The sequence below is a fragment of the Corvus moneduloides genome, chromosome 1 (genome assembly GCF_009650955.1).
Source record: "Corvus moneduloides isolate bCorMon1 chromosome 1, bCorMon1.pri, whole genome shotgun sequence".
In the NCBI taxonomy this organism is placed as follows: domain Eukaryota; kingdom Metazoa; phylum Chordata; class Aves; order Passeriformes; family Corvidae; genus Corvus; species Corvus moneduloides.
In genome coordinates, this window is record NC_045476.1 from 112,126,972 (window position 1) to 112,140,448 (window position 13,477).

Consider the following 13,477-nt stretch of genomic DNA (forward strand, 5'->3'; position numbering starts at 1 on the left):
TGTCAACACATGTGCCTTTCAATATACTTTCTCTCCCCTACCCAGCTGACCCTGACTTTGGTGGGCACCAGGCATCCAGTCAGGGTCAACTCACCACACACAGTTAGACAGTAACAATGATTTTTTTTGAGTTCTTCCAAATTCATAGTTACCTAGTCAAGATATTGAACATATGCTTCCCCTAAATTAGTATCTCAGTGGGAGCTACTAACGATAAAATTTGAAACGCTCAGAAACCCACATTCAGCAGTAGCCTGAGATAGAGAAAAGCAGAGGGAAAATGGATAGGCATACCTTTTGTAAGGTACCATACTTTTTTTCCCCACTACTAGTTTAATTCTGATAACTGACATTACAGCAGAACCTGGCCCTAAAAGTTAGGCATATCCATGCTCTGTCAGGTACTGTACAGATAGAGCAGGAAGAGAGAGTGTTAATGAAATGAAGAGGTGCCATTTGCTGGTCAGTGTGGTAAAGTAGCAGCTACATGTTTCTCAGGAGCAATAAGGTTATTGCACGAGTGTTTGGGACACTGTTAAAGAGAGAAATAGCATGTTGTGAAATTTTAAAAGGGAAGCTCCTTCCACACTAGAGAGAGTTCTTGTACAGGATTCAGAAATACTTCAAAGACCTCATACAATCAATAGAATGGTTTGGGTTGGAAGGGACCTTAAAGATCTTCTACTTCCAACCCCCCTGCCATGGGCAGGGACACCTTCCACTAGACCAGGTTGCTCAGAGCCCTATCCAACCTGGCCTTGAACACTTCCAGGGATGGGGCATCCACAACTTCTCCTGGCAAGCTGTTCCAGTACCTCACCACCCTCACAATGAAGAATGTCTTCTGTGTATGCAACCCAAATTCCCCCTTTCAGGTTGAACCCAACACTCATTGTCTTATTTATTTAATTCTGCCTTCTGAATGCAAATCACTGATGTTACTACAAAAACAAACCTGGAAGTTTTGACTGCCCAAGCAAAATAGGCACTTAATTTCATTATATCTAATGGGGGCGGGGGGCGGGGGGGGGGTGGTGGAAAAAAATTAATTAAAAAAACAGCAACACGAAGTGATACAGCTGGACCAAAATTCACTACATACGTCAGTGCATTACACAGAAACCTCTCAGAAAAGGCTCAGGAAGGGGAAGGAATTATCAACCCCATTGAAAAAGTCAATCAAATCAGGAGATGACTCCACTAGTCCAGTGACTTCTTTAATTCGCTGTACTTTCCAACGCGAGTACTTACCGAGATTATTTCTTCCCAAGAAGACCTCCTGCATTTTACACTAGCAGAAACACTGTAAAGTTTTATTTATGTACAAATTATTGCAGTGAAAGCTGTGCCATCAGGGTAGCATCTCATGAGATGCTTTTTGGAAAGAAAACCGGAGGTTGGAGATAAACAGCGCAATAAAAGCTTTTATTCCTTCCTAGCGATCATTTTAAAATTCAGCCTCCCGAGTGTTTGCAAAGGGAGGGCAGGCGGGTTTGGGTGGGCAGAGCCGTTCCGCTCTCGCCGGCAGGCAGGGCTCACAGAGCGGAGCAGCAGGATCGCTCCCGCACCGCCACCGCCGCCCCTCCGCGGAGACGCGCGGGCGCGCCCCCGAGCGCCGCCCAACGGTCGCGCCGCTCCCGCCGCGCCCGGCTCGGGGCCGAGCCCGCGCCGCGCTCGCCGCCGTGCGCCGCCTGGCGGGGGGAGGCCGTGCCCGCGCCCGGGGCTCGCACACGCGGCGGGCGCAGGCGCGGCCGGGCGGGGCGGGTGCCCGCGGCGCGGCGGGAACGGCTGCGGCCCGCGCGCGCCCCCGCGGCCTGAGCCGCCCGAGAGGGGGACGCGCGGAGGAAGGGCAGTTGGGGGCCGGCGCGCCGCGGGCCCCGCTCCCCCCTCACCGCCTCCCCAGCCTCCTCCTCCGCCGCGCTCCCCCGGCCCCGGCGCGCCCTCTGCTCGCACCGCGCATGCACGCACCCCCCGCCCCCCCCGAGTGCGCGCGCGCGCGCGCACTGGGGTGCTCGTGCAGGAGGCGGCGGTGACGGCCGGAGAGACGCGCGCAGGGCCCCCCCCCCCCCAAAACCCCCTCCCCAAATTCCCCCCCATTCCCTCCCTCCCTCCGTCCCTTCCCCCCGTCCCCCTCCCGCGCGGCGGCAGTGGCAACGGCAGCCCCCCCGCGCTCCCCCGGGAAGCGCGGCTCCGCGCGCGCGGGCGGGCGGCAGGTAAGCGCGAGCCCTTTCCCCCTTCCTCCCCCCACCCCTCCCGCGCCGCGGCCCGGCCGCCGTTGCGCTGCGCGCGCGCGCGCTCTCCCTCGCACGCCCCCTCCCTCCTCCTCCTCCTCCCTCTCCTCCCTCTCCCCCCTCTCCCTCCTCTCCCTCCTCTCCCTCCTCTCCCTCTGCCATCCCTCCCCCGCTCGCCGCCGCCGTTACAGCCCCGGCAGCGCGCGCTGGGTGAGATGGCGCTGCCGCGGGCGCGCCCGCCGCCAGCAGCCCCGGCGCCGCCGCGCGCCTGCCTCCCGCGGGCGAGGGGAGGGCCAGCGGGAGGGGGAGGAGGAGGAGGAGGAAGAGGATGTCCAGTGGCGGATGCGCACGCTGGGGCGCGCGGGTCCCGCGCGGCGGCTGTGGCCGCCGCAACAAAGGGGCGCGCGGCCGCGTCCAGGCGGCGGGAGCCGCGCGAGAACCGTTGGAGCGGGGGAGGGAGAGAGGGAGGCACGGACGGACGGACGGAAGGAGGGAGCGGGCCGCCGTCCCCGCGCAGCCCCGTGAGGCGGCGGGGCGGGAGCGCCGGGCTCGCTCCGGAGAGCGGCCGCCTGGCGCTCGCGGGCGCCCCCGACGTCGGGCCGGGAGCGCGGGCGGCGCGGCAGGGGCCGGGCTGGTCCCCGCCGGGAACCCGCCTGTGCCGCGCCCGCGGGTGCGTGGAGCGGGCGTGCGCCTCCGCGGCCACGGGCACGGCCGCCGCGAGAGCCGGCGTGGGGAGGCACCGAACGCGTCCCGAGCAGTCACAGCCCCGCGCACACCTCCCCGCCGCCCTGCGGGGATAGCGGCCGTGTGAAAAGTGCGTGGAGGAATGAATCAGAATTGCCCAGTGGAATAAGTAACCAGAGCTCTCTTAAATCAGAGCTGGAAATGCTGTGGGCAAGTGCCCGCTCTGCCCCATTCGCAAAGGACTAACGTTGTTCTTTGGCAGTCACACACCCCTGTGTACTCTGCAGCCCTCTTTTCAGCCAGTTACTTCTATAATTATTTCTCAGTGTCGACAGAATTGCAGCAGAATTGCATACTGTTTAACAGGACGGTGCAGTTGCTGCTAGATTATTAGCAGTGACATCTTGCTGCTTGCTTAAAAAGAAAGCATTTTTCCCATCTTGGAAAAGATTCTAAAAAGATCGCGTTGAAATAGCTGTGTGACCTACCATGTTCAATGCTCGACTGATACATTTTCCTGGGCCAGCAGACCCAGACAGCCCAGAAATAGATAAGATATTGCTTTCTCGTTTTGTTTCCTTTTGTATATTTCAAATATTTACAGACCTACTGCGAGAGCTTTGGTGGTTCGGACGGTCAGGACGGACGGAGACGAGAGATCTCTGAAGTCAGATGTTGGAACATGCGGTTTATTGCAAAGGGCGTGGGTACAGGGGCACTGCTTAGAGCTGCCAGCTGCAGCTCTGAGCAGGCCCAGGAGAGCAAGAGAGTAAGCGGGTAAGTAAAGAAAGAGAGAGAGAGAGAGAGAAGAATGAGAGTGAAGAAGTGAGAGAGAGTGTAGTAAGAGTGTGAGTAAGAGTGTCTGAAGTCCTGGTTACAATACAATAAATCATCTTCTGTACTGAATATTCTAATTGTCACTAACCAATCTAATACAAGATACAAATCCTATAGCATTTACATACAGCCTATAAGAGTTCTTATATTACCATAGAGTGTTACATCTTAACTTCTAAAAACTACTCTTTGGACCCCTTCTGCTGAGCTAGTAGGGTCTGCTCTGACCCTTGGACCTGCCTGCAAGCAGAGGGTATTGTTCAATCAAGAGGGGATTACCTTCAGTCGGCCATACCATTGTTTTCCAGTTGTTCAGTAACTAAGACTTGGTAATTCAAAGGTGGCTTTCATTTCGATGTCGCTTATAGTTTTCATATTCCCAAAATCTTTTGTCAGGCAATCATATTTATAAGACTTTCCTGTTTCATCTTCCCCAACAACCTACTATCTGGATATCTTAAAATTCGATTATTTAGAACTAAGAAAATAATTTTGGCAGTCCTTTTTTTACCTTTTTAAAAATTTTTTTTTTTAATTTTTCTGTGTAGCCAGAGACACTTTAGCGGAGATGCCAAACCTGCAGAGGTATTCGTAGGGAGCCAGGTGTTCCCATACCGTGTGAAACACAAAGCGCCAAGAGTGGTAGTTGCAAACCTGTCATCATACCTGTCATCTGCTTCTGTTTCATATATGGTTACAGATAAACTGGAATTTAGGGAAGAAATGCCCAGCAGATCTGTGCCAGGTGGCACAAGATTTGTTCCAAACCACATATTTAAATTTCCCTCCTCTCCGCTGTGTTTCCCTCTTCTGCACAATGAGATGTCTGTTAGGACTGAATAACTAGAATTGTGTGTGTTGCATTATCCTGTTTTCTGGTATCTCCATAGTTTGGAAATCTGGTACACTTCTTGTCTCTTTCCCTGGTCCTGGATGAGCGCCCACCCCTGTCCCTGGTCTGCTGTCCTTTGAGATGCTAGGTCTGCTTGCCAGACCCTCTGCTAGGCTTGCTCAGCTCTCTGGTTCAGCAGAAGACTGATCACCTTGATAGGTTGGTTACTGCGTTAACTATGATGGTTCCTGGGGAGGCTTTTCAGATCTTTAGATTTAGTGCAAAGTTAAGTAGCAGGAAAGTGGAACCAGCGAAGTGCAGTAGCCAGAGAAAAGCAAACACGCATGGTTTATGCAGTTGTCTGTAGTATATATAACTGGGTATTTTAAGAGTGTATTTTATCTTACTTCAAATAATTGAAAATGCTGTGTTTTAACACCCAAATTTAGAAGAATTTTTGGAATAGATCTTAAAATTTCTTAAAATGTTATTATCTTCCTGTCTTTCAGGCTGAAGGTGGCCAATTCTGAGGATTAATTTAATAATTATTTGCTCAGAAAACTTCCTGCATTGTTCATGGTAAGGCTTATATTTGATAGTTCAAATTTAGTTTGTTGTGCTGACACGTTTACAGTATTTCTTACACTTTTTTTAGTGTTAACATTTCCTTTAGCTATAATAATGACTTAAGAGTTGGATCATACATTTACTGAGAATTGCAGTTTCACAGAGAAACTTTTCAATTTTGTATAACTGAATCAATAAAGATTTGAAAAATTGTAAAGTGTATAACCTAGGGAAAGACCTTTATGCATTCACAATTTTAAAATCAGCTTGACAGTAATGCTTTTAGAGTCTAAAAGGCTTTTTATGGTCATTTTATGCAAAAAAAAATTGTTTGTTTGTTTTAATTATGTAAATGACTTAATCTGTTGGGATTTTGTGATTTAGACTGCTTTATAATTACAGAACTTTTCTGTTAATTTACAGGAGTTTTTCATCAGTATGTCTGAAACCATTAAATATAATGACGACGATCACAAAACTGTGTTCCTGAAAACATTGAATGAACAACGTTTGGAAGGAGAATTTTGTGACATCGCTATTGTGGTTGAAGATGTTAAGTTCAGAGCCCATAGGTGCGTGCTTGCTGCCTGCAGTACCTACTTCAAAAAACTTTTCAAAAAACTTGAAGTTGATAGTTCATCAGTAATAGAAATAGATTTTCTTCGTTCTGATATTTTTGAGGAAGTTCTCAATTACATGTATACTGCAAAGATTTCTGTTAAAAAAGAGGATGTCAACCTGATGATGTCTTCAGGCCAGATCCTCGGTATTCGGTTTCTTGATAAACTCTGCTCTCAAAAACGTGATGTATCTAGTCCTGAAGAAAACACACAGTCCAAGAGCAAGTACTGTCTAAAAATGAACCGTTCTATGGGGGAACCCAGTGACACCCAAGATGATGAGGTGGAAGAGATTGGAGATCATGATGACAGTCCATCAGATGTGACAGTGGAAGGCACTCCCCCAAGTCAGGAAGATGGTAAGTCGCCAACCACTACCCTGAGAGTGCAAGAGGCAATTCTGAAAGAGTTGGGAAGTGAAGAAGTTCGAAAAGTAAACTGCTATGGCCAAGAAGTAGAGCCTATGGAAACAACGGAATCTAAAGACTTAGGATCTCAGACTCCTCAGGCACTCACATTTAATGATGGCATAAGTGAAGTGAAAGATGAACAGACACCAGGCTGGACCACAGCAGCTGGGGATATGAAGTTTGAGTACTTGCTTTATGGTCACAGGGAACACATTGTATGTCAGGCTTGTGGCAAGACCTTTTCTGATGAAGCGCGTTTGAGAAAACATGAAAAACTACACACTGCAGACAGACCATTTGTTTGTGAAATGTGTACAAAGGGCTTTACCACGCAAGCTCATTTGAAAGAACACTTGAAAATACACACAGGTTACAAGCCTTACAGTTGTGAGGTGTGTGGGAAGTCTTTTATTCGTGCACCAGATCTAAAAAAGCATGAAAGAGTTCACAGTAATGAGAGGCCATTTGCATGCCACATGTGTGATAAAGCTTTCAAGCACAAGTCCCACCTCAAAGACCATGAAAGAAGGCACCGAGGAGAGAAACCTTTTGTCTGCAGTTCCTGCACTAAAGCATTTGCTAAGGCATCTGACCTAAAAAGGCATGAGAACAATATGCACAGTGAAAGAAAGCAAGTTACAGCAGCCAATTCCATCCAGAGTGAAACAGAACAGTTGCAGGCAGCAGCCATGGCTGCTGAAGCAGAGCAGCAATTAGAAACTATAGCCTGTAGTTAAAAACTAAAGCAGGAACTTTATCAGAAATAATATAAGAAATGAAATGGAACAAAATCTATTGTTGGTATACATTTAGACTGAGAATCTTTTCAAGAAAGCATATTTTTAGAGGATTTGAATGTTACATAGGAATATATAGCATTGCTTGGTTAGGTATTTTAAAACATTTCAGAGATGGGTATTCTTAGAATGTGAAACAGTTTTGTTGTCATTAGCAGTATAATGCACTAATAACTGCTTTAATTCGAGAATGTGATCAAGTTCTCTACAAAACAGGGATCATCACTGGCTGATACTTTGCTTCATCCAGTATGGAATACTGAATACAATGTAAAAATTGCAATCAGCGAGAATCAGTGAGTTATGTTTGAAAACGCTGAGATCTCAAAAATCACAAACATGGAAAGAAAGGATTTGGTTTTCATAATTCTGAGGTGTTCTACCTGCAATTTTTTGAGAAGCAGACATTGATTTCCTAAGCTTTTTAATTCCTCCTTTTTTCACCTAATGTAGGTTGGTACAACAGAGTGTAAAGGAGGATGGTGATCAAAATGAAATTGCTTCTTATTCCATTACCTCAGATATCCTCTTATTTTTATAAAGGTGGCAAGTTTTAACTAAATACTTATGTTCTTGAAAAAACTGCATTATTCACAGTGATTCTGGTTGGCAAAGTAGAAGTGTCATGGCATTCACCAATCCCTTCTGTGGGCAAAAAAGTCTGCCTCATTTGTTTTTTTGTTCACTTCTATTCAGGGCCCCAGAGATGGGACCGGGCCACAAAGGAAAAAGGGTGCAGCATGGAGGAGACGTGCTCCTTACTCAAACCCAGTAGAAATCAGTAAAACCTAATACAGCCTGAGACTTTTTTTATTATGCAGCTTTCAGGTCACCTAACCTAGCACAATGAAGGCAGAGGAGTAGCTGCATCAGCAGGTGACCAGGTGTCACTGCCAGACTCCCAAAGCTGCAGCCACGGGTGTCACATACCTGCGTGCAGGGCTCAGCTGGGGTTTGTGTCATGGTCATACCAGCTCATAGGCCCTGTTCAGGTTTAAAAGCTTCCACCTTCTGACACACCACCTCTTGTAAAGAGGCAGACTTCAGTGAGTGAGTTCTGTCATAATCGATCCTGAGTGAGTGTTCACTATTAGTCAGTTGCTTAGTGTATTTTTTTTAAGATCAGCTGGGGTATATGCTGATAACTTAATAGTTAACTCACAGAGTCAACAAAATAAGTGGTCTTTGGATTGCAGTCTGCCACAAGTAGTCATCAAGAGAAGACACAATAATAGTGGCAGTGTAACCCAAAGCTATATTGAGCCTTTATTTTGAATTTGTAAATACTACAACTGTTGTGAAAACTTCATTTGAAGTTGTAATGGGCAAAAAACCACACTCTTGGGCACATGGTTGGTAACATTGGTCACTTGCGATACCTATAGCATATCAAAGTGTTAGACCAGTTTCTGGTTAAGTTACTGTGTGGTATATCACATCTTGCTTTTCTAAATAGGAATTTAAAATAGTGTTTTTGGAACTGTTACATGGAACTTCAATTATTGAGGGGTTTTTATTTGGTTGAGGTTTTTTTACAGCTTCATTTTATTCATGTATTCATCAGGTTAAGCAGTTATCTTAAAATGCCAGTAATTGTTCGAATGCTGGTCTGTAAATAAAACATGACCTTAATATTTTAGAAAATGTAAACTTTGGACCTTTACCAATATATTTTTTTAAAATGTTGCTTCATTTTACATTCAGTAATATTAGTTTGTAAACAAACTATACATTTTGTACCTGTGTAACATCAGAGGATGTGTATTCATTGCATTTTATTGGTTCTCTTGAGGAACATGAAAAATGACCATTGTTAAAATGTTTTACTGTATATGATCATAGATATAAAGATAGTAGGTCCAAAATAGGATCTACTGGGTTTTTTTTCTAAATATATTAGTCTTGCTATGTTTTCTTATCTGAAATTGTGTGCACTTCTTCCTAGGTAAATTGGGGTTGGTAAGACTGTACAAAACAGATCTGTTGTGAAAAGGGTTCAGAAGTGTAAAACGTGAAGAAAGTAAATTTTCTCAAGGTCTGCTATGAAGAGTGCAAGAAGCCACGAGCTTAAATTAGAGCAGTAAACAATTATGTTAGGAAAAAAAAACCCAAACGTTTAAAGGACTTAATAATGAATTATTAAAACAGAATGCCTGGGGAGGTACTGCAATCTCCACTAGTGGTGACATTCAAGAATGGGTTAGACAAACATCTATTAAGAGTGGTTTAAATATGGTTAATTCTGCTTTGAAGTTGAGGGATAAGCTAAATAACCTCTCAAGAAGAGCCTCATTGGGATTTTTTTTTTTTTTTGAAAGTAATAAATTAAGATGGAGCTCACTGGGACCGTGGACGCTTGAGTGGAAAGACAGAACTCAGGTATTACAGTTAAAGAAAATTGTCCCTGACTTTTTAGCACAAGTAGTCAGGCTGTGAATCTGAAATTGTTATAGAAAGGCAGGCTTGCATTAGAAGACTCACAGCTGAAAGGGTGATAACGTTCTGTGTTACATCAGAGTAAACTCTGCTATTGTTACAGCTTATAGCTGTAAAATTTACAAGTGCGGAGGCATGGAGGTGTCCTTAACTGTATGCATGTTCTTGTTAATGTGTTCTAAACAAATCTGTGTATTCTGAAGGAATGTTAGCCTGTATATTGTGGGGGTGTGTCTGTGAAGTTCAGGTAAATCTGTCTGCATCTTACGGCACTACTGCTCCCATCTCTCTCCTGTCTGTGCCGAAAGACACCATGTACAAAAGCAGGTGTGAGTCAGCTCCAAGCCAATGAGATTTTCCAGGATGATAAACTGTAAGCTGTGAGCTCTGTTGATTGAGGAACGGGGAAGTTTTTAGTTTTGCTTTGACAAGGATGGCAACTTCTTCTAGAGTTTGAGACAGTGGGTGAGATTCTGTCCAATTAATGGAAATTTTGCTGTTGGCTCTATTGGGGCCAGACTAATCTAACATTCCTTAACAGGTTTTTTTGTTTGGATTTTTTTAAGAGAAAAAGGAGCAAAAATAACACATATTAAACTGTGCTTAATTTCTCATCCTAATTGTGTTAGCCATGGGTATGCTGCTGATTATTTGGCACAACTCAGTTTGGAAACTTAAGTTCGGCAAAGAATACCTTTCAGCCATTCTCCACTCCCCAACCCTTCTTTTACCCACTCTTCTTACCAATATTTAAAAAAGTATTAGAAAATTAAGCAACTCACAATTGAGTCAGTACTTGTGGTTTTATTTTTCTGCTTTGATTTTTTAGAAAGATTTAGACCTGGTGATTAGAGTTTTAAAGGTTGTTTTGTGAAAAGGAATTCCTCATGCTTGCTTCAGTAGCAAAAGCTGGAGGTCAGCTTCTATTTGTTCCTGTAAGCTACAGAATACTGAATACTTCTCAAAATCTTGCTGTTTAGGTAGCCAAACTGGAGTTCTTTTGAAGATCTGGCCTCAGCTTTCTAATACAGAGATTACTTTTATAATCCCATTAAGTAAGGATACTTTAATAGAGTTGTGTGAAATACAGAATAAAATATCAGATAGTATCAGAAAGTCTACCCTAAGGCTGGAGTATATTTTTAGGGGCATATTATCTTTTATTAAGACAGACATTTCTAGTGTTATAGAGGAGACAAAGCATTTATAAAAGAGACTACTATAAAAGAGACTACATCTACTTCTTGGAACAGATGCCTTTTCTGAATGTAAACATTTACAGATAGGTACAGAACAGGATAATTCTGCCTGGAAGGTACAGACAGATCTAAGGAATTGTCATCTTTTTCAGTTAGTCCTTAGATCACAGTAGTGTGCCCAGTCAGCCAGAAATGTGCACATTTCATTAAAAATTCCATTACAGCAGTTGGTCTGTCATTTGTCTTCATATAGATCTAAAACGATTATAGTAACATTCTTACTCATTTCAGAACAGATGGAGGATTTCCATTAATAGATTTGTTAAATATGTGTCATAAGAGTTGAGACACCTATTCTCAGGAAGTATTTTTAAATGTAGTGAAAGAAATCTGAAATAACAGAATAGCTAAAAATAGTGGTTTATGCAGTATTGATATGTTCTGCAGTGTTTTTCTCTCCACTATCCTTCCATATTATTTTTATTTACATGCCCTGCTCATTTAGATATTTACAGAACTCTGAAATTTGGTGAACTTCAGTGGTTCCAATATGAACAGCAATGCAACTCTTTAAAACAGAAACATTTTTGAATCTGGTTAATACATATTTTTGAGTTTACTGGTATTTTTACTATTCAGTAGCTAAGCATCTAATTTTTTATAGGTAAACCTGAAAAACTTGTGGACCATATGAATAAAGATGTACTACATCTGACTTGTTTGGTATATGGGTATCAAAAACCATGGCCAAAGCAGAACTTCTGGATACCTGTATCTCAGATTCCTTCCATGATTTTTTTTTTTTTTGGTGAGTCTATAGTTTGAGAGCACGAGTTTGTAAAATGAGTGGTACTAACAAGAAATTCCAATTCTTACTTAATCGAAATTCCAAATGTATTTTCTTTTTGATAATACTGAGCCATTTTAAAGAAGTATAAAAGACAGTAACAACGTGCTATATATTAGGCAATGAATAGATTTAAAGTTGTATTTTCATTCAGAAGTAGAATAAATTAATAGATATGGTGCATTGAATATAGATCATCTTTATGAAATCATTAAAACATGAGAGCTCTTTTTGGCTTTTTCCACCAAAGCATGGACGTTTTTCTTACATTTAGAAAAATGTGTTTTCTGATGTAAACCCATTCTGTTAAAAACAATCACCAAAACCACCCAAACCTTACAGTGCTTACACTTGCAGTTTTCTGACCTCCTCCCAATGGCCTATTTATACATTTAAGTAATCTGTATATGCAAGCAACTTAGAGTATTTTTGTCTGTTAAAATATTCTAAAGACCAAGCTTCCCTGCATCTAAGTTTTCATTCTTCACTAATAAAAATCCTTTTTCTTTCAGGGCAGAGGGTACCACAAGCAATGCTTACAGGAACAAAGCACTGTAGTGGCATTGCAAATTGCTCAGACATGAGAATGGAGTATAGTGGAGCTCCACTAACTCCACTGGTGGAGCTTGCGCTAGGGTCAGTGGAAGAGCAGCCTCAATATAGAGCAGCTTAAGGCATTGTGGAGCTGCCTCCTGAGACAGCAGCTTTGCACTGTGACTGCCATAGTGAAATGGCAAATTGTTGCTAAAAGAGGTAATCTCATTTTCTCCTTTCCTTTCTTGCTGTTACCTTTTGCACCTGTTTCCTCCATCTTGTTTGCCTCAGATTTAGTGGGTTTTTATGGCTTTAGAATAAGCCAGTGCAGTGATCTTATGTAAGAAAGCAATTCAGCGCTTAAGTGAGTTGGTTTTAAATTGACCTAACTTGTCAAACCAATTCATTAAGTTTGATCCAAAGTAAGTGGCAAGAGCGCATTGCTGGAGTTAGGAGAAGGAATGGAGCAGGACTTGCCCAACGTTGGCACTGCATTAAATACAAGGGGATGAAGCACAGCACAGGTTGCACAGTGTTTGTGAGAAGCAGCCAGGCAACAGAAGGGATCAGACATCATCAGACATCATTTTTGCAACATCCACTGCTGGTAGACTTGTGGGATTGTGAAGAGAGTGATCTGTGTGTGTCATTTCTGCTTTTTCAGGAGAATGGAAATCTGATGGTTGAAGTGGTGGGGGCTTTCTTTTCCTCTTTTTTTTATTGTTTAAATTAATCTGATCCTGTTTGCCTCTTATCCAACAGTTCTACACAGCCTTGAATGGTGGCAAATTGCTCAAGTTAAGGAGAAAAGAGTTCTTAATAAAAGACAATAGGTGTTTAATTCATTGAAGGACAAAACTGGAATCCCAAAGGGATAAAAAAAAAAAAAAATTTTCAACAAGTTAATTTTTACAAGTATTAGAAGTAAACAATATTCACTTCATAGTTATTTGCATCTGTTTTAGATCTGTTTTAGATCTGTTTTAGATTGTTTTCTGGGTGAAAAAAAAATCACTCTTCTTAGTCAATGCAAATAATTGAACTCCAAAGTTTAGGGATAGATTCTGTATTTCATTAGGTGATGTCAGCTAGACTGGTTTTATCATAATTTATTTTTCTGCCTTTTAAGTTTAGGGTTCTGTGGAAAACCTAAAGTTTTCAAATGAGTGATTTTGACTTATTTCCATGTATAAATATGAATCCCTATAAAGGCCTGAATATAAAAATTGTAGGTTTTCTTACATTTCCACTTGATACTTGACATTAATGAGTTTTAAATGTAATTCTTGAGTTGTGTAGCTGAGGCTTCAGAAGGCATTCCTTGTTAAGAGTTGCCTTCTTTCAGTGTAAAGTTGTTCCCTAGAAATGAGGTTTGTTCTCTGATATTTCTCATGGTTTTCTATGTTTTTAACAAGAATTTTTTTTCCCATTTGAAGTAACAGCATTTGAATGTTTTCTTTTTACGTGGTGTGTGTTTTTATAT

General features: G+C 43.0%; 1 protein-coding gene across 2 annotated transcripts; it reads left to right on the forward strand.

Annotated features, from left to right (window-relative positions):
- The first annotated feature begins 3,643 nt into the window (after positions 1–3,643).
- On the forward strand, positions 3,644–10,028 carry ZBTB14 (zinc finger and BTB domain containing 14). Of its 2 annotated transcripts, none has more exons than XM_032122702.1 (3): positions 3,644–3,692; positions 5,094–5,163; positions 5,575–10,028. In XM_032122702.1, the coding sequence occupies exons 2-3, from the start codon at positions 5,161–5,163 to the stop codon at positions 6,916–6,918; spliced, it is 1,347 nt and encodes a 448-aa protein (XP_031978593.1). In that variant the 5' UTR covers positions 3,644–3,692; positions 5,094–5,160; the 3' UTR covers positions 6,919–10,028. The 2 variants fall into 2 exon arrangements, with proteins under 2 accessions (XP_031978593.1, XP_031978603.1); XM_032122712.1 differs by lacking the exon at positions 3,644–3,692 and adding an exon at positions 4,128–4,803.
- The last annotated feature ends 3,449 nt before the right edge of the window (positions 10,029–13,477 follow it).